Source organism: Vitis riparia, chromosome 5, assembly GCF_004353265.1.
Source record: "Vitis riparia cultivar Riparia Gloire de Montpellier isolate 1030 chromosome 5, EGFV_Vit.rip_1.0, whole genome shotgun sequence".
Taxonomy (NCBI): Eukaryota; Viridiplantae; Streptophyta; class Magnoliopsida; order Vitales; family Vitaceae; genus Vitis; species Vitis riparia.
The window spans coordinates 22,015,175-22,039,422 of record NC_048435.1 but is presented as its reverse complement, the minus strand read 5'-3'; the positions used below and the strand labels follow the sequence as shown (position 1 = coordinate 22,039,422).

General features: G+C 33.6%; 2 protein-coding genes and 1 long non-coding RNA gene across 18 annotated transcripts; 2 read left to right on the top strand and 1 right to left on the bottom strand.

Moving 5' to 3' along the window:
- Positions 1–722: 722 nt before the first annotated feature.
- Positions 723–6,882, bottom strand: LOC117914004. The gene is made up of 3 exons (XM_034829153.1): positions 6,413–6,882; positions 5,153–5,872; positions 723–1,120 (listed from the first exon to the last, which is right to left on the bottom strand). Exons 1-3 carry the CDS (start codon positions 6,872–6,874, stop codon positions 1,043–1,045), a joined length of 1,260 nt encoding a protein of 419 aa, XP_034685044.1. The 5' UTR covers positions 6,875–6,882; the 3' UTR covers positions 723–1,042.
- A 61-nt stretch (positions 6,883–6,943) lies between these two features.
- Positions 6,944–8,043, top strand: LOC117914005. Its single transcript, XR_004651196.1, has 3 exons — positions 6,944–7,442; positions 7,610–7,765; positions 7,845–8,043. It is a non-coding gene; the product is annotated as an uncharacterized LOC117914005 (long non-coding RNA).
- A 1,529-nt stretch (positions 8,044–9,572) lies between these two features.
- Positions 9,573–23,487, top strand: LOC117914933 (U11/U12 small nuclear ribonucleoprotein 65 kDa protein-like). Of its 16 annotated transcripts, none has more exons than XR_004651336.1 (14): positions 9,573–9,840; positions 14,007–14,078; positions 14,176–14,409; positions 15,106–15,187; positions 15,344–15,520; positions 16,174–16,365; positions 16,453–16,623; positions 17,308–17,395; positions 17,630–17,688; positions 19,781–19,846; positions 20,731–20,846; positions 21,176–21,217; positions 21,558–21,604; positions 22,975–23,487. XR_004651336.1 is itself a non-coding variant. In XM_034830456.1 (12 exons), exons 2-11 carry the CDS (start codon positions 14,044–14,046, stop codon positions 21,191–21,193), a joined length of 1,122 nt encoding a protein of 373 aa, XP_034686347.1. In that variant the 5' UTR covers positions 9,573–9,840; positions 14,007–14,043; the 3' UTR covers positions 21,194–21,217; positions 21,558–23,487. The 16 variants fall into 16 exon arrangements, 5 of the variants coding, with proteins under 5 accessions (XP_034686347.1, XP_034686346.1, XP_034686344.1 ...); XR_004651335.1 differs by having other exon boundaries at positions 22,971–23,487; XR_004651340.1 differs by lacking the exon at positions 20,731–20,846 and having other exon boundaries at positions 22,718–23,487.
- Positions 23,488–24,248: the final 761 nt, after the last annotated feature.

Sequence of the window (24,248 nt, the reverse complement as noted above, 5' to 3'; positions counted from 1 at the left end):
CTTTGGTACTGTATATTAGACATAATGAATATGTTATATATTTTATGCTTATCCTAACCACTCTAACATTTTTGGAGGAATCTTATAAATTATGCATGCTATTGAGGTACGCTCTCTATCACTTGCTTTTCGGAATTTTATGAACATGCATGTTGTTGTGAGCTATATCTATATTTGATTCCATCCTTAGGTGCTTAGATGTATGTTAGATTTGCTTGGATAAAATGCATGTTTGTACTATATTTCTATACTAACTTTGATGTTTTATGATAGCGCTTGAAAAGCAGTCTAGGTACACATTCAAACTTTCCTTTGCAATTGTGATCTGATTTCTTTTTTTCGGTATGCCAGTATTGAAATCACCTTAGCCAACCTAGGTATCTATAATCAACCAATTAATTGCCCCATTTCCCTCAACTTAGTTAATAGAGACTTTTGTAGGGCTTAGAGGGGTACTACTTTTTAGAGGTACCTTCCCAATAGGTAACCTGATCCCCGGACCTAGACTCGGGTTTTTCAAAGACACGCTTTTCCAAAAACTATGAAGTCACTTCTTTAGGGTTTTCTTTCTTGTTTTATTTTCCCTTTTAAAATTAAATAAAATAAGTGGCGACTCCAACTTTTCCAAATCTAATTTTTCACCAATAAAAATGAGTCTCGCCGACGAGTGGGGATGCACGTGAAAATGCGAGTCCGCAATTACATTAATAAAATACAAAATATTTAGTAAGAAATAATGAGTTTGAACTTGTCTAATCAAGTCAGGGCACAATTTGAGAACACCAAAAATGTACAGAAAAGCCTTGAGGGAAAAGCAGAAAAAATGAGAAAAACCAACAAGTAGAACCCAGCTAAAAACCAACAAGAGCCTTAACAAGGATCAAGGGTCAACCTCCGGAATTATCTATGAAGTTCAAAAAATGAGCTCCCAATCTTTATTCTCTAGGTTGTCAACCAGACAGAGCTGAGGACACCCAGCCAATCCCAAATAATGCTGGCCTTTTCCATGCTGGGGTACACTTGAGTAGCATTAACCTACCATTTATTCCAGGTCATTTGGTTTGAAGACATGATTCAGAACACTTTTGGAGATTAAAGCAGCCTTGAGGAGAATTAAAGCCTGCATAACCAATCTTCAAATTAGTCTTTAAAATGAACATGATGTTAACGGACCATGATTTATTGGGGAATCCAGTGATCCTCTCTTTAAGTGGATGCAAAATTTAGTGTTTTTGGCTAATTCTTCCTTTTTTTTTTTTTTGGTTTATGTTTGTGTTTATGTTTTTGTTTTCTTTTGTTCTGTCTTGCTTTCTTTTCTTGGGCTATGGACATATCTACATATGCTGCTATAATCACTATATTATTTTATTGCTCATAGTTGTCAAGTATTATGATTTGAAATGGAAGGTTTTCTGTTTTAAAAATATTACTCATATTATAACAAAGAAGAACTTAAAGACTCACTCACAGACAAAAAAACAAGAGTGTTTGTTAGGATTTTATTGTTGGAGTATAGTAGCAAACACTATTTCAATGGTAACCTGCTAGAGTAGTAGGTGTTTATGTAGCAAATTTGATAGAAGTTTTTGGACTCTGGACTGTAAATGCACCCTTGCATATTATCATTAACCACAACTTTGTGATCGACAATAAGGGCACACACACACATAAATTGAGGTGAAGTTATGGATTTATAATTTTAACTTAGACCCTTTTTTATGTGATTATTGTTCAAACCTTGCATGTTATGAATTAAGGTGAATTTAGTAATCTTTGTTTTAATTATGAATCTTTTTACATGTAATTCTTAAAAATTTATATGTATTGTACCAATGAATGCACTGGTTTGATCCTGAGAAGGGCTATGAATCAAACTAAACTTTGATTTTAGTTTTACACTATTGGAATAAAAGAGAAGCTTAATGATTTGTAGTTTTATTATCTTTTTTCATACAATTATTGTTTAAATTTATATTTATTATATCAAACTATGCATGTATAGGCTTGATGTTCCAAAGCAGCCATTTTGTCCAAGAATGTTGGAGGTAGGAACCCTATCCAACCTATCCCTCCTAGGGCCTGGCTCTACCACTATATCCATTGGTTTCTTGTTGAATAAACTGTTTATTAAGTTATCAATGCCAAAAATTAATGACATCTAAAAAAATTGGTTCTTGAATTCACAAAAATTAGTTCTAACAGGTAAAGCCTCGTAAATACTACAAAAACCATCATTTAATTGTTTATTACTATCTGTTACTATAATCAATAGTAATGATCCTAAAACTTAGAAGTTGAGCTTTGTGTTATTACTTTGCTTTATACTATTAGAACAAAAAAATCATTTTATGATATTAAACACTAGGCTATCCATGATAAAATTAAAATTTTAAAGGTTTTAGTTAGCTTAATGCATAATTTTAATAAGCCCATAAAAGGATGTCTAGGTGTAATCTTGAGGTTTTCTTTGACATGTATAAATGTAAAGATAGAAGACCAAGGTTCATTATGAATAGAGTTTTAAAACTAAGATATTAAGTCTTATTTTTTATCATTCACAGTGAATGACTCAATATTAGTTGATATCATTAAAATATTTCTTTCCACAGCAAGTATCGTAAAAGTGTCTTGCTAAAAATATTATAAGCAGTAGAATGTTTGTTAGCAGGCTATCACCTATAAGCATCTCCATTAGGCTAGGTCGGCTTGAAATCATGAATCCCAGGTTCAATGGTCAATGAGTTGGACCAGGCTTCCTTTGATGTAGGGCTCATTGACAATCCCAACCTCAACCTAGCCCCACTTTCCAAATTTATAACATTTCAAAAATTTTGGCTTTGTGGGACTTGAACCCATGCCTATCTTCTAGAGATGGCTTGATTTTTTTCCTTTTTAATATGTCTTCCATTAGTCTATGTATGTACATGTTTTTTTTTTATCAAAATATATATATATATGCACATATTCCGTCTCGACTTTTAAGAAAAAAAAAAAAGGCCTACTTTTGTAGGTGTACATGCAGGCTTAAATGCAGGACCCAACTTCTTGTTCTTCCTCAAGTCTAACATTCAAAAAATATTTTTATGGTTGATGCTTGCCAATGTTAAAAAATTCTTATGTCAATCTATCCATCTACTTATATGCATACATACATCACTTTCTTCCCAAATTATCATAAAAACATTCACAAATCAATTCTCATCGCTTTGTTTTTGTATTCAACTTGCCGATGATACAAGTGTAATGCGATTGAAGGAAAAAATCTCTCTCTGTCTATACATATGCACACACACATACATCACTTTCTTCCAAAATTTTCACTAAAACATCCATAAATCAATTCTCATTGCTTTGTTTTTATATTCAATTTGCTTGTGTTACAAGTGTAGCGTGATTGAAGAAATTGAATTACCGGTGGTTTCAGAGTATTGAATTTGCTTGGAATTTCTTCTTTGATTTCTACAATTTTGGAACATCTTTCTTTTTATTTAGTTATTATATTTTAATTATTATATTTACAATAACCTTCAATAAAGCTGCTAATAATGACACGACAGTAGAAAGACTGAAACGTTATTTGCAATTATTAGTTGACCATGCTAAATTATTTCATGTCTATTGTATGCGTATTTTAAATTTACATGTGAAAGATGAAATAAAAGTGATTGTAGATGATTCTTTACAAAAAAAATTAGAGGCATTATAGAAAGTGTTAATAGCTCTCAAGCAAGACATGAATTATACTTTGAATGTTGTAAAATGTTAAATATGAGAAGAAAAAATGTAAACTTAGACATGCCTATGATGTGGAATTCCATGTATAAACTTTAAAAGGTAATTACAAAATATATAAGTAGTAGAACTTTTTTGAAATCAAATTGGTTAGCAAAGATTGTGAAGGTCATTGATGCAGTATCTGAATTTGATTGGTACATTGCCAACCTTTTAAGAGATCTTTTTGAAGTTTTTCATATTTCAATGGGTATTTTTTTGTAGTGTATATTATCCAACATTTCATCAAGTCGTTATCCAAATAACTAATATTCATCTCGTGTAATGAGAAATATTCGATGATATAATATTTGTGATGATAGAAAAATTGACAAAATATCAGGGTGAAATATCTTTAATTTTTTGGCCTATTAACTTAGAAGCTATATATGAATGGTTAGCTATTATTCATTTTAATAATGAAAAAAGACTAAAAAAGTTGTAGAAGAAATAAAATCATCATTATTTATTTTATTTAATTCAATCATCATGAGGCACCGCCAAGAAGCTTATTACAAATTTTACATTTTGCTTTCATTTCCTTTTTGTTGTTTTCTTGAGGAATCTCTACCCTGTTCATATAGTTCCTTATATTTGAAGTAAACTTCCTATTTTGTTGCATTTTATTAGTTGAGCCACATGTAGAAGTATGACTTGTTTGTTGTGATTTAGATGGAGCTTCAAAAGGCGGCTATCAATATTATATTCAACACCTAATCCTAAATCAAAGCAAAAGCTCCAAGCAAATTTGGTGCTCTGAAACCATCGATAATTCAATTTCTTCCAGTTTTTTCCATTACTTGTATTGGCAACAAATTTAATGCAAAAGCAAAGTAATGAGAATTGATTTGTGGATGTTTTGGTGAAAATTTTGGAAGAAAGTGATGTGTGTGTGTGTCTATATATATATATACATTGGCAAGTTACCATTGTGAATAGTAACTATTTTTTTTGAATGTTGGACTTGAGGAAGAAAAACAGACTGAGGCCTGCATGCAAGCCTACATGTAAGCCTAGGTCTGCAAAAGCGCCTTTTTTTTTAAAAAAAAAAAGTCTAGACAGAATATGTATAGATATAAATTAATGGAAGAAATAAAACAAAAACAAAAAAAGAGGCTGATTCGTACCTTTCCAAGGGATAGGCATGGGTTGAGTCCCACAAAGCACAATTTGTTTTAGATTACGAATTTTGAAAGGAGGCTGGCCCCATGGGCTTTCAATTCAAAGGAAGCCTGACCTGGCCTGTTGATTAGTCAACAAGCTGCTTGGCCCATTTGGGCCAGGGCCTGGGCTTCAGGATTTCAGGCTGACCCAACTTGGCCTGATGGAGATGCTTATATGTATATATGAATGTTTGTGGAGAAAAGAGATTTAGATTTACCTCATCTTCTCCTACTTCAACCTCATGCTCCTCTGAGTTGCTCACAAGGACTCTAAGCTTGTCAAGATCAAGGATGCCATTGATAGGTGATAGTGGTTGAATTGTTAGGTCATCGTTGATCAGTAGTAAGGTTTCCTTCTTTATGAATCCTCCTCCACTTACTGCCTGACCAGGAAGTTTAGGATTCATAAAGCAGAGTTTTTCATGCCAAGGATACAAACAAACCATATTTTTCCTGAAGCAATCAGAACACTTATAACTTCTGTAGGTTGCTGGATCCTCCTCTCTGATTGGTAGTGATTGATTCAAACTGAAATCCATTGGAAGCTTGGGACTAAGAAGCATCTCCTTGCATTTGGTAGACTTGAAACAATCCTCCAATTTTGAGCTTCCCACACTTCTATACAAGTTGTCCATGCAACCCAATGAAGAATGTCCCCTTAACAGTTTAATTATAGAACCTAGAGGGAACGTGAGGAAGCTCAGAACCAGGTTCACAAAGTCTTCTTTAGCTTCTAGGCATAATACCCTCCTGCTGGACTTGTCTATAAGGAGCTTTACCTTCATCTTCCTAAACTTATGAGATGGTCTTTGTGATCTTGTTTCATGGTGGTTAGATCTGCTGGATGATGCTGCATTTTCTGTGTTCTCTTCATTGGACAAGAATGACTCTGTCATTGGGGTCTTGGATACTAGTGAACGCTTGAGTAGATACAAAACCTAATTCAAGATAAACAACAAAAGAACATATATCATACCAATTATAAGAGAGAGTTACAATCAAATCTCATTTATAGGACTTGGGTGAAAAAAGATCCATTAGAATAAGTGATAATGAAAAATTCAATCATCCATGAGTTAGAATCTGAGTGTAGATTAAGCTTCAGTAACCTCTAAGGTTCTGTTTGGAACATTAAGGCTAGGTTTGGTTTTCAAAAATTTTGAAGGAAGGAAAGAAAACAGTAAGCTTGTTAGGTTTTCTATGGAAAAGTTGAAAGAAAGAAGATTAAATTGTTAAAAGAATGAATTTTTTCCAAACTTTCCCCACCTTTATCTAAGGAAAATGGGGAGAAATCTTTTAACATTTTCCCTCATCTTTTTTTAGTATTTTTTTTTTCTCACATTATTCAATGACATCAAAATATAAGAAAAACATTTTTTTGCTTCCTTAATACTTTTCAGGAACCAAACATAGTTTAAAAAGCCAATTAGTTTACTCTTTTTCAGGATATATAGTTAGGTGCTGAGTTTTAGAAGTACCTCTTCCTCATCAACAGTCACAGTCAGTGCTTCAATGCCATTTCCACTTTCCAATCTGAGCTTCTGAAACATGGCAAGGCTATGTGACATAGAAATGGGTGTGATGTGCAAATTGTCCGTTATTGTAAACCTTCTTGTTCCCTTCATGAATACCCCATCTCCATCTGTGACATTCTCTTGGTATTCTAGAAATACTTCCTTATCCATTGCTCGTCCGCAACTGCATACTGAATTCTTGACCATACTTGCCAAACGGAAACCTTCCATTTTCTGAGCTTTGGTTGAGCAAAACATCTTTGAGCATGTGTAGTGCTTAGCAGGCTCTGTACCATCAATCTTCAGAGCCAAGTTCCTACAGTGAACTTCATAGGCACTTCTGGGATTGAGCAGCATAGTCTTGCATGCTTTTGTTTCGAGAAACTGTTCATCTAGAGCCTCAACACTTTTATACAAGTAATCCATGCATCCAATACCCGATCTTCTCTCAGCCAATCTTATGATAGTCCCAATTGGCAAGGTGAGAAAACTAAAGAGAATGTCTACGAAATCTTTATCTGATTCTGCAAATAAAACCCGGTTCTTTTCCTTGTCAACTGCAAGCTTTAACTTGATCTGTTTGGGAACCTTCCTTCCCTGACCAAAACGTGGATAGAAGCTTAGACAAACAAAAAGATGCCACAACCAGATCAAGCAAGGAACCACCCGTTTAGAAAGACGCGTAGATGTGAAGCTCAATGGCTGCCTAATAAGTGATTTAACTGAAACCCATGATTGAACTAGAAAAATCCACACTGGTTTTCGATGAATCCAAAATGTGACTAGGAGAAGCGCCAAGCTTGGGTACTTAGTGACTATGGAGAAGAGAAGACGGAAAACAGGACCAGAAAACCAAATTATGATCTTAAGCAAACCATAAACGGTATTGTGAGCAATGACATATGAGAGGTATATCAAAGCTTCAAAGATGAAGATCAAAATCCTCACCATTCAGAAGTTCCAGAGAACAGCAAGCAGCAGAAACCAATGAAAGGTGCAACAATGGAGTTTAGGCTTTTTTTTAGACTTGAGATTTGATTCTGGGGCTTTGGTTAAATACTTGAACAAGTCATAATTTATATATATGGTTCTATATTTCTTTTTGGAGCTTTGGTTGGTTTCTTAAAGAAGTCTTTAATATTATACATTTTGACTTTTGAGGTTGGTGTACCCAGAAGAAAACACGAAACTGCAGAGAATTGATATGGTTTAGACTTAGTCTATGGAGCTTTGGGTTGCATCTCAGAACAAGACCATGAAGGCTGATGATCCTCCCCCTCAACTGGCTTGCCTGATCAGGGGACTTGGTTGTAGTAGGTTGTTTCTGCAACTCTTTAATTTTAATTTATTTATTATAATTTGATACTTTGAGATTAAATTATTTTCTATTTTCCAGAATGGTGTAAATTCAGGGTTCCTGTCCCTGTTCTTCCTATGGGTGATTCTTGTTGAGGGCATGTTGATTGGCTTGGCCCCATGACTCACATGGTTTGGTATGGTGGAGGATGTTGCTTCTTTAGGTTTATTGGTGACTTCTAACGTCACACAATGAAACTTCCTTTTTCTATTTTTATGTCACCTGTCAAGATACTATTAAGAACATATTTTTTTAATATAAAAAAAATTATGATAAAAGTCTTATAAGCAAAGGAATCATGGGAATGAGTCCTAAATCAATTATGTTTGGAGTAGAAGAAATTTATGGCCAAAACACTTTCTTCATCAAGCATGGAAATTTCAAATTTTCAAAGAGAGGAAAAGAACTTTCCAAATTACAAAAAAATGGAAAGACCATTGTCATAAGAAGCCTTGTTTTTAAAGTTTAGTTAGATGTTGAAAGTCAAGTAGAAACAATAATTTATAGGTGAGAAAAGATTATATTGAATTTAATATTATAGTTTTTACTTGACTTTCAATTCCTAATTAAACTTTAAAATTTTGAATTTGGTTCATTCAACTTATCGGTGAAGTTTAAGGTCCTATTTGGTAACTGTTTTTTAAAACAGTTCTAAAAAACCGTTTTTAATGATAATTTTTTAAAAATTGTTTTATTGTGTTTTGTTACATACAAAACATTAAAGAACAATGACATTGAATTTAATATTATATCAAATTTTGAATTTGGTTTATTCAAGTCATTAGTGAAGTCTTAGGTCGTATTTAGTAATTGTTTTTGAAAAGAATTATGAAAATCAATTTTTGAGAATGGTTTTTAAAAAAATTGTTTTATAATGTTTTATAAAATAAAAGTGAACTTGAAATATTTTTAATCTATTTTTAATATTTTTAAAAATAAAATTTATATTCAATGTTTTATTTTTAACCATTCTAGATGCTTGGATAATTATAATAATTTTTTAAAGTGAAAATAATGAATAGAAAATAGTTTTTTATTGTCAAACGTGTTTTGTTGTTTATTTGTTCTTGAGAACAAAATACTGTTCTAAAAAACAAAACAAGTCCTAAATTATTGAATGATAGCATATATCAATATAATTTAAGACATAAAAGAATGAAATTAGATATAAATAAGAGTAAATTGATTAAAAGAGATGAAATAATTTAAAAATTACAAATGGATTCATTCTTGTATTTTAGCATAAAAAATGACTTTTTTTTTTTATAAATAAAAATACCCTTTCTCATTTTTTTTCTATAAAAATACTTTTAAAAAAATTTATATGAAAATAATATGAATATTGAAGAATATTTATGTGAAAAATAAATTACTTTCGAGTTTAAATATTTGAGAAGTTATATTTTACAAATTTGGGATTATTTTACGATTTCAATAAAATAATGTTATAAAAATAATAACATTCAAAAAAGGGGAATGGGAAATCAAGAAAATACGAGGAAGAAAAATAAAGAGAAAAATAAAATTTTAAAAAATAAGTCAATAAATTATTTTTATATTATTTTTATTTATTATATAAAAATTAAATAATTTTAAAAGATATAAATTTCAAATTAATTTTACTTATATTTAATTTTTTTTTACTTTTTTTTCATAAACCAATCAAACAAAAATCATTTTTCTTTAATATTTTTTTTCTTTCCATAATATTTCTTGATATTTATTTATTTATTTTTCTGAAAATATGGTATAACTCGTCTGCTCCGTTGCTCCATCACAAGATCTGTAAATTGTCCAAAACGCAGCGTTTTGAGCACCAGTCCGAAACCCTAGGTTTGAAGAAGGGAAGCAAGTGCTATTGAAGCTCTAATGGCTTCGCAACCCATGTTAGGCCCTAGAACGCAGAGTTTGAAGCAGAAAAATCGGCGGCGACGCTTTTGATTCGGCATCTCCCCGAAGCCATTCCTCAGGACACCCTGTCTCGCCTCTTCTCCAGCTATGGCGCTTCTTCTGTCCGTCCTTGCACTTCTGGAAGGTACGAATAGTTTTCCATGTATCATCATGGTTTCCCTTAATTATCATTGTTGTTTGCAAAAACCTGTATGTTTTTTTCCTCATTATTTATGAGTTTTCGTATGTTTCCCGCTAATTTTCTAGTTCCTTTTTAGCATTTCTTCGAATTTGAAAATTTAAACAAGGAAAGAATGAAAAAAAATTATGAGCAAGTATGATTTTTTTTTATTTTATAGTTTATTATTGATGGGTTTTTAGTGAAATATTCGAGTTTTTAAAATTTCTAGGGAAATATTTAATGGGTTTGTGTATATGAAAGTACGGGGTTGTTACTTGGTAGTGGAGACTGAAATTCAGAGAAGTTTTCTTTTTTTAGAAAATGAAAACAACGAAACTTTTAGTTTTGGATCATTTCAGTTGTTGAAGTGTTTGCCCTTTTTTAATGCCTCAAGAATGACAGATAAAGTAGTTCTCATTTCTGCTACAAAACCACAGTCCTGTGATTATTTTCATTTTCAGGTTTATGGGGTAGCACCAATTTAGAACTTATAGATTTAATTAAGTTGGATGGGGGTGGTTTCCAATCATTTTGTAAAAATTTACACAAAGCCCAAGCAGGGCATAGTATTGTACCATTGCAGTTGTATATCGGTCCCTATTGATATGCTAGAGCTTGAGCTGTGGTAAAATATTGGTCACTGCATCTTGCATTTCTTCTTCTCCTTCTTCCATAAGTTGAACATGGAGAAGGAAGAGATAAGAGGGTCCTATTGAGAATGTGCTAAAAAATATAGAATAGAGTCCAACCATAGTGACTAATTGTGCATCTCATGCACGAGGATACTAGCCATGGCTCAAAGTAAGACTTGGTTGAGTCGTATTTGCCTCAACCCTTTCGGCGTTGAGTACGATGCCCATACCATCTCAAACTCAAACTCGATCAAGACTCGTTTAAACTCGGTTGACTCAATCCAGATTCTAAGTTGACTTTGTTGAACTGTCTGAGCTATCGAAATAAATTATTTTTTTGACCAAAGTTTTTAAAGGCGAAAATGTAAGGAGAAGCGTTTTCGTATCCTTGAGGCAAGGTGTAAGCCTTTTGAGACCATCATTTTTAGAATTAATAAATATTAAAATATAATTTAAAATGTATAAAAATTTTAAAATATAATTGAATTATATAAATTTTTGCTATTAAATCTCAAATTAATTTCATATCCTTTTTTAGAATATAAAATAATAAAATTTCACTTATATAATGAAGTTCAAAGTCTACAAATTCATATCCTAAATAATTTAAATATTAAATTGATTGTCTAATTTTTTTTGCTAATTTTTTTGTTGTTTGAAAAAAATTAATAACTAAAGAAAATTACAAAGTAAAATAAATTCAATTATCTAATTTTTTTTACTATTTCGAAAAATCAATTATCTAAATTTTTTGACTATTTACTATAAAATCAATTGTAGAAAAAGAAAATAGTATTTTTCTAATTTTTTAAATAGAAAATGGGGGAAAAAAGCCAACTTCATTAAACAAAGAGATCAAGATTGCTTTTTGAAAAACCAAAGCAAAACAAAAAGATAAGGAAAAAACTAATAGGTGTGAAACAAAAAAACAAAGAAAAAGAAGGAAAAAAAAAAGAAGTGCAATATAAAATGAAAAATAAAATATAAAACTAATTTGGGAGAAGAAAAGATATTGGTACTGGAGAGAAGAAATGAATGGAGAACGAAGAGGGAGAAGAAGGAAGAGCTGGGAACGAAGGAGAGGAAGAGCCGAGGACCATATCAGGAGATCTCATTGGAGCAATGGAGAGATGTCGAAGTTATCCACGCGAGATTGAGCTATTGCCATAGTTCACCGACAGTGAATTAAGAATTAGGGTTTTTTTTTTTTTTTTTTGTGTTTTCTCCTTTGATTGCACTTTCCATAGGCTCTTTTGGTTGAAGACAACCCTTTTTGTATTTTTTTTTTTTTTTTGGTCTTGTCGCAGCAACAAAAACACGTCAGAGGCCTATGCTTCAAGCATTGATGCGTTGAAGGGGCATTGGAAACGCACCTTAGATACTCTTCGACTCCAAAGGTGTGCACTTTTTAGGAGTCTAGCACTTTTGTGAACATTTCAACTTGTTTTGGGAATGCTTTGCCTCAAGGCGCGCCCTGAAGCGAGCTTCACCAATGCCTTTGAAAATACTGTTTCTCACTTCAAATCCCAACAAGTGAACAATAAATAGGATTCAAAGCTAAGAAATCTCTGAAAAATTAGAGATTCCCTTCAAAAATAAAAGCTTTTCAAGATTCAAGACCCTTGACTCATGATGAAGAGGAAAGAAATCGACCTTACCCATGACTGAGTCTTTCTCAACATGATATTGATTTCCTCCATTAACATGCATGGCAATTGCTGCATCTGCCCTCTCCTCTCTCTGTTTTTGGTCTTTGGTGTCATGGTGATTTCCTCCTTTCTCTCTTTCTCTTTTATTTGCCCTCGTCTCTCTTCCCGTGGTGTGTCTCTCCCCCTATGGTGTGGGTGAGTAGGTGTGCATTGTGTGAATTGGTGATTTGAAGAAAGGGTAGAGATGTGTCATTTTGTATGAATTGTTTATCATTTTATATGTTAATGTGGTATGAATCATTAAGTGATTAAGTGTAGTATGAATTGCATTAATTTGAGGTAATATATTATCATATTTTATAATCTATAATTTTATATGATAATAGTTTAATTATTTTATATGTTAATGGTGTGGTATAAATTATAGTAGTTTAAGTAATGTATTATTTTATATGGTAATGGTGGCATATATGGTGTATTGATTTATCATTAACAATATATTGACACCATTTAATTTATTATTATAATAATATATTAAAATCATTTAATTAATAATATATTCTACTTTGTTCGATAAATATAGTTTTCTATTTATATTTAAATATAAAGTGTTGTAATCATTTAATCAAAACTAAAAATGGAATTAATAATTGAATTATATGTCTTTTAGTAAAAATATCATTGTATTTGAAATAAACTAATTTTCAATTCTTATCATTATCATAAATCACATTCTACGAAAACTTTATAACGGTTTAAATAATGTTAAAAATGAGAAAATTTTATTTTATTACTTTTTAAAAGCTTATTTAATTATATTATTTTTTCTAAAAATTTTCATAGTATTTTTATAATTTATAAAACTTTTTAACAATCTTATTTTGCATATCACCCGATACTGAGCCGAGAAGTCGAGATCGATGTGTCTTGAGACCCTCCAAGTTGATGGCTGATACCGTGACTTTGAACCATGATACCAACTTAACTATTGGAAAAAAATTTCAAAATCGTCACAAACCTTCCCGTTTTTTTCTTTTCTATTGCAATTTCTAGAAACTAGAAATGACATCTCTTATGTCAATTACACCAAAGGGATATTAAATGAATGAGATTGGAATATATGAATTAGAGCCACTTTGAGGTTTCATATGAAATACGACATGGAATGGGGCCACAACAAAGAAGTTCTGAAGGAACCTTCATGCTGATATTCATCAGGGGTTGAGAATTGGAATTGAACTGTATGAGATCTAATCTCTTGTTGTTTCTTGGTAACTTAGTGGTCTACTATTAATTGGTTGTAGGTTTGAGTTCTACTTGGGGAGATTTAATTTATTTTAATTTCTTTAGTTTAGATTGAAAGGGCTTGCTTCGACTGTTAACATTAGGTAACTTGCCTCCTGTCTCAGTTCCTCTTGCGTTCTATCTCATTGTATTGCATTCTATTTTGCAATATTTGAGAATCACTGTTAATACCTTGGTGTAGCTTTGAGATAATCTTTTATTCCATAGCCTTAGAGCTATTTACAACTAGTCAATTAATGATAAGGACTAAGGAGCAAATTTTTGCTATCCTACAAATATTTTTCTTGCTCTACTATTCTGCCCAAACCTGGTTGAGGAAGAGTTGTGTGGTGTAAAACAAAAAAAAAAAAAAGAAAAAAAAAATTACTGATTCGGGCCAAGCATACTATAAGTAATTTATTTATTTATTTTATGTGGTGAGTAATAGGCTCTGGTTTTGTATTCTTTGTGTGTGTTTGCATGTATGTGCGTGTGTGTGTATGCGAGAGAGAGAGGGAAAGAGAGAGTATATGCAGCTTTCATAATCTTTCTTGTTTTGGTGCAGATTGAGGAACTGTGCATTTGTGGATTTCAAGAGTGAAATGTTGGCTTCTCAAGCACTACGCCAATTAAATGGGTACTTATCTCACAGTTCTTTTTATTAGATTTCCTTGTTCTTTAATCGCAAGAGCCTTATTTTGTATATCTTGTATTGTCTTCTTATGTTTGGCTAGGCTGAGGTTTCTTGGTAAAGTTTTGTTAGTGGAGAGAGCAAATAAGCCAACTGAGGATGATAAACAAAAAAGTGAAGCTCTATTTGGCAAGGATCTTACTAAACCTGCATCTTTAATAAAGGATTTTACCATGGCCAGAGATCTCGGTGAAGGATTGAAGTCAAGCTCCTTACCTGCTAGTGAACCCATCGCTGCAAGACTTGGCATTGATTACCCATTTCCTCCCCACCTTGAGTATGTGTTTTTTTCTCTCACTATTTTTAGTGTCTATTTCTTTTTAGCACCCTTATGTATAGTATGTGAAACGGGGTTATAAATAGAGAATTCTTATATGTTCTCCATGAGCTCTTTCTTCATCTTGTATGTACCTTTTTAGGATATCAACTGGGGCGTCATCTTTCTGGTTGGTAGAGACCCATGTGTGTGCTTCATGTGAAATTTCATATGCAAATGCAAGTATATTTTATCACATGAAAAAATCAACAAAAAAGGGCATAACTGATGAACACCATTAGCAGAGGGATTATGTTAAAAAGTAAAAGAGAGTAATCTCTCTCTCTCTCTCTCTCTCTCTATATATATATATATATATATATTCTAAATTCTTCCTCTACATATTAAGAAAAAGCTCTACTAAGAGTGATCCATGAGAGTGGGTGAGGGATGCCCTAGGCTTTTGAAGTATGAGCTGTTTTGTAATTCAATTACCTCAATTTTTGGGTTGCCAAAATTTACCATCCGGTGTTTCTATATATATATTTTTTTATTTTTTTATTTTTTACAAATAAAAGACTATCTGTGTTGTTTATCTTCTCGTTCTTGTTTGGCAATAATTCCTTCTTCGTTGGCACAGAGATTTCCTGTCTGGTTTACATTAAGTAACCTGCTTGTATCTGATAAAAAAAATGAAGTAACATGCTTATCTTATAGGTACGCTTACCCCCCACCAGATGGAAATATTCTGACCAATATTGTAAATGCTCTAATTGCTGTTCCTCGCTTCTATGTACAGGTTGGCTCTAATCTCACACAAAAGCTACTAAAAAATGGAATGAAAATTCTCTGCCTTGTTAAATAATCATTATCCATTAGTTGGTTTTAATATAATCATCTACAAATATATATATTAATTATTTTTTCTTTATATTACCAAGCTTTTTAATTGTAGGTGTTGCACTTGATGAACAAAATGAACATTCCAGCTCCATTTCGTATGGCCTTGCCCACCCCACCTTTACCACCTCCAGTACCTGCCCCACCACCACCACCTCCACCCCCTGAAGCTGCAAGACCTAACTTGGAAGGCCTATCTAGTGGCGAGTCTGAAATGGAATCATCAGATGGGGTGATCTCTTGCTGCTTCATTGCTAAGATTCACAAGGGACATGCCTTAGTTACACTCGTACACACACACACACACACACACGGACGGAATCATCAGATGGGGTGATCTCTTGCTGCTTCATTGCTAAGATTCACAAGGGACATGCCTTAGTTACACACACACACACACACACCCACCTGCTTCATTGCTAAGATTCACAAGGGACATGCCTTAGTTACACGCGCACACACACACACACACCTGCTTCATTGCTAAGATTCACAAGGGACATGCCTTAGTTACACTCGCACACACACACACACACTTACACTTCAGGACATGCCTTAGTTACACTCGCACACACACACACACACACAGATATATATATATATATATATATATATATATATTTGTATGTATACAAAATAAATTACTCCATCCAAACACTAGAGCTTTAGAACTGGAAGCATGTTTATTTTTCTTGGCCACATTTTATGAGATTCAGTGGCTGGTGGTGTTCTGTTTGAATTTACTTCTCCTTTGTATTCTTATTGCATGATCATCATGCTTGTATAGGATATTATTTATCTAGTAAACAAAAATTAATTGAGTGTTTTTTGATCTCTTCCAAGATCCTAGCAGATTTTGATACTTTCTTGTCCACATGTTTTCAGGAGGTTGATGGCAAAGCCTATTCTCCTGGGCCTCCAAGAGAAACAAAACCTGGTCGAAAGTGTGTCAAACGAGAAGCTATTGTAGGCCCTGGAGTTGATAAAGATGTGGCTCATGAGGCTGTTGGAGTGAAACCTGCCACCTTGGTCCCTAAAGAGATTCCAATGATAAAAAAGAAGAACCCTGTGTTGCAGGTTATAACCCTTCCCTTTTGGGAGAAGTGAGTTGCCAGATGGTCTTTTCTCTTTACCATTTTTTGATGTCTCTTTGGTTGGTTGCAGATCAAAATTGCCCCCAAGGTAATCACTGAACATAAAGATGAATGTAGCATCATGAAAGAATCCGAGGATTCTGAGAAAGAGGATTTTGATCTCAAACATTATGCAACCTTGGAAGAATTAAAAAATGGAAAGTTGCCTCCAGAGGAAATCTTATCACTTCCAATGTTTAAGGTATTGGAATTGAAAAGTTTAAATGCAATTATCCCTTGAAAGAAATACGTACAAAGCATGAATCAAATTTACTGATTTTCTGAAACCTAACCCATTTGCTTGCTAGATCAAAACTTTGTCAACTTAATTTTTCAAAAAGTAATTGCAGGAAACTTATCTATGCTTTACTTGATATAAAGTTCCTAAAAGAAGATAGTATGGCAAGATCTTAACATAGTTTTTTCGACATGTTTTTGGAAGCTTTTACATGATTTTGTCATAATATTGTAGTTATTCATTGCCATTTCCTTTTCTGTTAGCATCATCTGGAAAGGCTCAAGTTCATTTTTCTTATGAGTTTATTCTGTTTGATAATTTTCCTAAATTGATATGAATTCTGGTGTTTTCAATTTTTCTAATCTTAGCGGATGTCAGTACTTTTTGCACACAACAATGCCTGTACTGTTTGAGGGTGGGTTGGCTGCAGGAATTTTAAAAAGATGCCTGACCACCTCACAAATATGCATTTTAAGGAATTTGATAGGCATTGTGAATATTCCTTTTTTTGCTTGCTTATTAAAAAAAAAAACATTTTAAGGAATCTTTAATTATGAATGAAGCATATTTGAAAAAAGCAAGATTCAGTTTAGGTGCATATATCATACTTGTTGAGTAATTTATAAGATGTTTTCTTGGACCATACAGAACTATATGGCTGGGAATCCTGCTCCTGTGTTGTACATAAAGAACTTGGCAAAAGATGTGATTGTAGATGACTTCTATTTCATATTTGGTGAGTTTCAAAATTGACTTGTGCTAAATCTGATTGACCCCTTCTTTTATTTATTTATTTTTATTTTATTTTTTTTAAATCTTGTATGACCATTTTAGCTAAATCTTTTTGGTCCTTATAAAAGAGACCAAAAGTTCTATGAAACTGTAATTTTGAAGTCCTTTTTTATTCTTTGCATATTTTTTCGTACAAAGATGGTTCTGGTTGATTTGTCTTGAATGTAATGTACTTCAGGATCATTATTTGGAAGTGTGGATGCTGCTAAATCTGGTCTTAGTGTGAAGTTGATGCAGGTGAAGTCTCTTGATTAATTTCTAACCATAGATCAAGCTTTTTATATCTTTGTTTGAAATTGATGTTTGAGTTTATTCTTAAAATCACATTTAAAACTTAAAAAAGTATCACTGTCATGTCATTGAAGCTCTTTATTTTAATCCTTGGTTGGAAATTATAAATGTAATTATATTATATAGATTCGCAGAGAAGGATGAGATATTGTTCAGAAAGAGTGTAGTTACGTACAATCCCCACATGTCCCTAAACTGAAAACCCAATGGGGGTACAGGATCCCCCATGGAGACAAAAGGAGAGATGACTCCTCTCTTGGCCAGTCTGTCAGCCTATTGATGAACCAATCTGGTGACTGGTAGAAGGCTGAACAACCTAACACGCTTGTGAGATTTGCAATCCTATGCACCCAATAATGTATTGCTGTGATTCTCTCCGTCCATTAGCCACCTAAGTAAAGACTGGCTGAGTTTCCCTTAACTCCTAGCTCTTGCAATTTTCAATCCCTCTGATTATGAAGGGATCTTTCATTGATAGCTGTGCTTGCTTTGATAGAAAAGGTAGGGTGATCCTGTATGAGGCTGCTGTCCCCCATTTGACTTGGGTTAACCAGGGAGCAGCCATCATAATCGAGCATCAGGGTACTTCAGGCAGGGGAGTCTACTGCATCCAAATCTCTGTTGAAATTGAGCTTCAAAGGGGTTGGCTGCTGCACCCTAATCTCTTATCACTTTTATATTGGGGGATGCTGAAATCCAGTCCCTCAAAATATTGCATGGCGTGATTCCAGAAAAGTTGTTGGTGATGGACATTGAGAGAATTATGAGAAAACAAAAATTCTCCCCCAGAATAGCTAGGATAACCCTATGCAATATGAAATCCTTCCAAGGAGATAACTTACTGACTGTGACACCTTGTCCTAAAAGTTTTTATGGTTTCCCTCCTTCCATAAGCACTGAAGCACACAAGGGGAGCTACTCACCTAAGGATGTTGGCATTGGCAGTCCTGGTCATGATCCACCATCCTTCACAGAGGTCTATAGCCAAGTGGAGCCATGGATTCGGCAAACATAGTGAAGATGGGTGACTAGATAATAGGTATTAGAATCTTGTACAGAAATAATACTTTTTCACTCCTCTGGATATAGCCTGGGTTGTATCGCAAGTGTTTTCCAGTTAGGTAAGCATCCTTGGAGGCCTAAACAGAGTATTGTACTGGATTGGGATAGGTTAAGTCTTCCTGCAAATGATGGGCTTTTCTTTTCTAGATATGATTACAGTTGAGAAAAATCCTATATAGATGCATCTAAGCCCATGAGAGACTGTGATTACATGAATAGATTCCTACATAAGACATGAGGCTTCTGTCCTAGCAGTGCTGTAACTGTGGATCGAGGAAAACTAGCATGCTAACAAACATCTAACTCAGTGAATGCTACTGAGAGGATATGTGAGAGTGCCTTAGTATATGGTTTTATTTAATATGTTAGGATGAGAGAAGAATGCTGGTAGTTGTTACATGATTACATTTTGAAGCTTTCATTTTCAAGCACTGTGTTTATGTGGGTGTATATGGATGAAAACATCAAAAGGAGTACATGTTAAGAAAGCCTTTTTTTTCTGTACACAGTTTGATGTGATCAAAGTCCTATATGGATAGTGTATGACGGGGGAGATTGTGATTATTTACAAGTAGTGTCATACATAGACGTAGGCTTCTGTAATTACAGTGTTATAACTAAGGAAAATAAACATCTCTTATTTTAACTTTGTGAATGCTACTGGGAGGATATATGGGAGTGCCTTGGTATATGTCAGGCCGAGACAACAGAGGTTGCTAATGAATGGTTTCATTTGCTATCATTGTGTATGAATGAGTACCTTGAGCATCTATATGACTCTATTAAAAGAATTCAATGTTAAGAGAGCCTTTTCATTGAGAGATTTCATTTGATTAAACCTAGTCTTGGGGCATGAAATATGATCATATTGACAAGTAGTTGCAATTTGTTGGTTGATCAACATTTTCAGCCAAATCAAACTACTATAACTGCGTAATATTTGAATCTGGAAGTAATTGCACCTTTTGGATTTCAGGAGGGAAGAATGAGGGGCCAAGCTTTTGTGACATTTCCATCAGTTGAACTTGCTCATCATGCTTTGGTATGTGTCTACACTAATGAAACTTGATATGCCTATTCTATCTTTCAGAATATGTCAAATTGTCATGTGTTGTACTTTGTTGTGGTTAGTAACTTAGTCCATTCTTATGTGCTTTATTCTTGACTATAATTGCAAGCAGGAAACTGCATCTGAGGATCTTGCTAGTCCAATCATTGATAAATAAATCAAATTTTGTTTTATTCCATTGGTCTTTCCATGTTTTCATTGCTTTATATCCCCCGTACATGAATGACAACCAGATTGATGTAGTTAAGAAGCAGTGACAACTAAGTATCTTTGCTCTGACTTTGCTAGCAACTTTTTACCTGTGAAACTACCCTTTTCTTAGCAGAATTTTTTTTCTTCTTTCTACTTTGCTAACAGCTTTCTTATCTGATCTTCCCCTGTACTCAGAATCCCTATTGTCTATAAAACTTGGATCCAACTGCCAGCTCAGATTCCAAACTCAAGCCATAGAAAGGCTAATCAATCAGTAACATCCTGGGTTTGTTTGCAATATATTTGTGCAATAGAACCCGCTCACTGTTCTTGATCTCATAAGAGATATGGTGGTTCAAACCCTTCTTTAGTATTTTTAGCATGTCCACCCTTGTAATATTTATCTTAATCCACCTCCATCTCGTTGATGCCAACCTCTTCTTATTGAGTGATTGCAAAAATGATATGAGATTTTGCTAAATAAGAGCAGTTTATGAAGTTTTGTTTGAAGTCTTGACCATTAAAGTAGATGTCTCTATTCCCTGTACTTTTTTGCCAGTTTGACTGTAGTGGTTATAAAGTACTCATTTATCATGCAATTACAATCTTTGGTCTCAAAATGTAGTGAACTGCTCATTTATTAGCAATTTTAATCTATGGTTCAGAATGTAGTGAATGGATACGTTTTCAAAGGCAAGCCAATGATTATCCAGTTTGGTCGGAACCCTGCTGCTGCAAAAGAGAAATAAATGGATATCCTGCAATAGGAACAGCTATTATGGTTAGTTCCCAATTGATTTTACCTTGTTTTGTTATGGTAGGCAAGCAATTTGGCATGGAACCCACAACTTTTAGAGTGAGGGTTTTCAAGTGGCCAAGCAATCGGCTTGACCGTACTTTAAAGCTCAAGATTAGCAGTCTTAACTTCACTACGTTGATGCATGAACTGGGATGCAAGCAGTTGATTCATACTTTGATGTTTGACATGGTTACCGGGTCTGATCTTAAATTCAGAAAAATTAACTACATCACTCTGTTAGTTTATTAAATCTCATATATTCCTGTACATTTAATCATTTTGTAGTTTGATTAATTTGGTTTACATGGCAGATGCATGAGGACAAATGAACCTACTGAAGAGGCCAAGCCCAGGTAAATTCTGACGATGATCTGCTGCACCAAATGCAGGCACTTATGCCTTCGCTAAGTTTATCCTTTCATTTATTGAGGGCTTGAGGGTATTGAATACAAGCACACTCCTGAATCAATCATAATGAAGGATGTGAAGGAAATTTTTAGGCCAAAATTTTTTCAGCCGGCCAACCCAGTTGGCCTTGGCTTCTCAATTGTCATGCTCAGGGCAACTATTCCATTTCTATATCCTTCATTAAACCCTAATGCGATTTTTGAATTGACATCATAACCATCTTCATTTGTGCAGTTAGTTTTGATTTCTAGAGCTGTGTGGACTGACTTTCTTTCTTCTGATTAGATTTTGTACAACACATTGTGTACCTTGAGAAGGATTTTTCATCCTCTGTAAGTATTAATCTCATAGCAATGAAATGTTCATTTCTACCTGATCTAATTTTCTGTATTATTTGCTCAACCCATTCTTAAAAAAATACATCTGAAATTGTATTTTGTGTAACTCATACCCTGCAATAGCTCAGTTTCAAGGTTTTAATCCCAAGTTGAAAGTATATATCATAGCCAAAAGATCAATTAATTCCAATAGTTAAAAGGATCTAAAAGAACTTATTGCAATAATGAATGGCTAAGCACAAAGACAAGAAGATTTGTCCAACATGAGGCCCTTGCTTGATCCAGTTCCTGATAGAAGGCGCCTTACATGAGGATGTGGGATTAGACCTGTGAATTAGAAATATTCCTAGTAAGGGGGAAAAGTAAAACTTGCATTAGCAAGCGAGAATTAAGAGAAATTTATAGAAATTAATACAAAATACAAATCTCCAAGTTGACTTGGAGATGCAAAAATTATATGCAAGACAAGTTTGGACTAACTGAAAAAAAATACTAAAGATCGAAATATATATTTTTTTTAATAATCGAGGAACTTTTCATGGTCAAATCCTTATGACTCTCCATGAAACCCAAAACTTGAGGTATTGACTGTCTCATAACAACCAGCACCAGGTAAATATGCTAGGATTTGAACTCAAAACCATGTGTCACTTATTGGGATCACATTTCCCAGTATTTGCCCTGATCAATTGGACTACCCTAGCAGGTAAGATTGAAACCTAGTTTTATGCCATGGTTATATAACGGGAGAGGTTTGCAGAAAAGAATGAGAAACTAAAATCATCATTAAAACTTCACCATGGTTTATAGAATAGTTTTCATTACGATACAATAAAAAACTAAAATCCTAGGTTAAAAGAATAAGTTTGAGAAACATTAATTTTAACCTAGTAGATAATGAAATCATCATAAATTTTCGGTTGCATCAGGGTTTGCAATACTTGTATCCTTTCATTTTTCCTAGACAATTTTTTTCGGAATCACTAACTTTGCCTAGAAAATTGTAGCAAATTGCATGGACAAAATGAAGCACAAACCTTTGGTTGTGCCATGTGTGTGACCATTAATTGAAGGCACCTTTTGACATTCCCAGACTTTCATTAACAGCCTTTATATAAAGGGTTGGATGCCATCACAATCAACTTCACCAAGCTCAAATCTGAGAGAGAAAACAAAGTGAAGGTTAGAAGTGTGTGTGTATGTGACTAGCAATGGAGGGAGAGGGAGTCCCAGCAAAACAGAGCATTGTAGTGTGTGTCTGGAACAAAATAGTAGAAGCTTACACATGGATGAAAGCCAAATTAAATTCACTCTTCAAGCTCTTCACTGAATCCATCACTAAAGCTCTTCTGTGCCTCAGGTAGTTTGTTACCTCTTGCTGTGAAAAACTCAGAGAAATGCTTCCAGGGAACAACACCAAGCTAGACGACTTGTCTGAAAAGAAATTAGTGATTGAGGGGTTTCCTGAGGAGGGTTCTCTTTTGGATGAGATGAGGAAGCTGGAGAGGTTTGTTGGGCTGGTGGATCCATTTTTGGAGGTTGGGAGCAGCCTTGAAATGAAGTTTGATTGCCCAAAACTGAAGACGTTTCTTGACCTGGCTGAAGGGTTGATCCAGTTGTTGGAGTATAATCTGTAAGCAGCCTGACTCTCATACTTGTTCTTGTTGAAGCCTATTTGCTACCGCATAACCAACAAGACGTGAAGTTACTAGAGTTTGAAAGGAGTAAGGTAGAGCTGAGATGGTCATTTTACTCTAATAAGTCTCTCTGTTCTGTTCAGTTCAGTTCTTCTATCTAAATGTAGTTGGTGGTTATAATATTAAAGATCGAAACATACTTTTATATCGTGGTTATATATGGGAGACACTTGTGGAAAAGAACGAGAAAACCTGAGTAAATAAAATTAGGGATGATAATGGGGCAAGTTCGGAAAGGGTTGCCCTTATTCCAACCTTATTTCGTTTATTTAAAATAATTTTTATCACCGTCTGACTAAAAAAATTTAATGGAGTGGGGCAAGGTGAGATGGGTATGCGAATTTCCTATGCTCGCCCTACCTCAACCCATTCGTGTAGCTTTTTTTAATTACATTAAAATAAATTAATTAAAATATTATAATTTATTTTATTGAAAACTATTTTATTATTATTACTATAGATGCCAGCAACCTCATAGAAAACAACAACAAATCTCTGTACTTCTCATTATTCTTTTAATCTCTTTCTCATAAAAATCATCCAGGGTTGATCCCCATAATCGACTTTTACTCGTTCTTCTTCACTGATTCTTCTAGACATACCTAGAAACCCTTCCTAATCCTATACCACTTTCTTTTATTTACAATCTGAAATTTTAATTAAATAATTAAAATTAATTTACTTATTATAATGGATATTTTAATTAATTTATAATATGTATTAAAGATAATATTTATAACATAAATACATATTATAATTTATATAAATAAATATGTTTGTTAAATGTATTATGTTGGCCAGGTGGCAGAGTTGGCCAATTTTGAATCATGAACTCATGGGTTCAATGATTCAATCCCACCCAATTTATTTTTCATTGCATCCTTTAAATGCAATCCCACATTGGCCGGAACCATATCCTTGCAATGTTTTTCTTTAAAAAA

Coding starts and splice junctions, on each gene's coding strand:
- LOC117914004 (XM_034829153.1), bottom strand. CDS start 6,874: ATGGATTACTTGTATAAAAGTGTTGAGGCTCTAGATGAACAGTTTCTC. Junction 5,873..6,412: donor TGACTGTTGATGAGGAAGAG/GTACTTCTAAAA, acceptor ATCTTGAATTAG/GTTTTGTATCTACTCAAGCG. Junction 1,121..5,152: donor TTGAAGTAGGAGAAGATGAG/GTAAATCTAAAT, acceptor TTGGTTATGCAG/GCTTTAATTCTCCTCAAGGC.
- LOC117914933 (XM_034830453.1), top strand. CDS start 14,044: ATGTTGGCTTCTCAAGCACTACGCCAATTAAATGG. Junction 14,410..15,105: donor CCATTTCCTCCCCACCTTGA/GTATGTGTTTTT, acceptor CTTATCTTATAG/GTACGCTTACCCCCCACCAG. Junction 15,521..16,173: donor AAATGGAATCATCAGATGGG/GTGATCTCTTGC, acceptor ACATGTTTTCAG/GAGGTTGATGGCAAAGCCTA.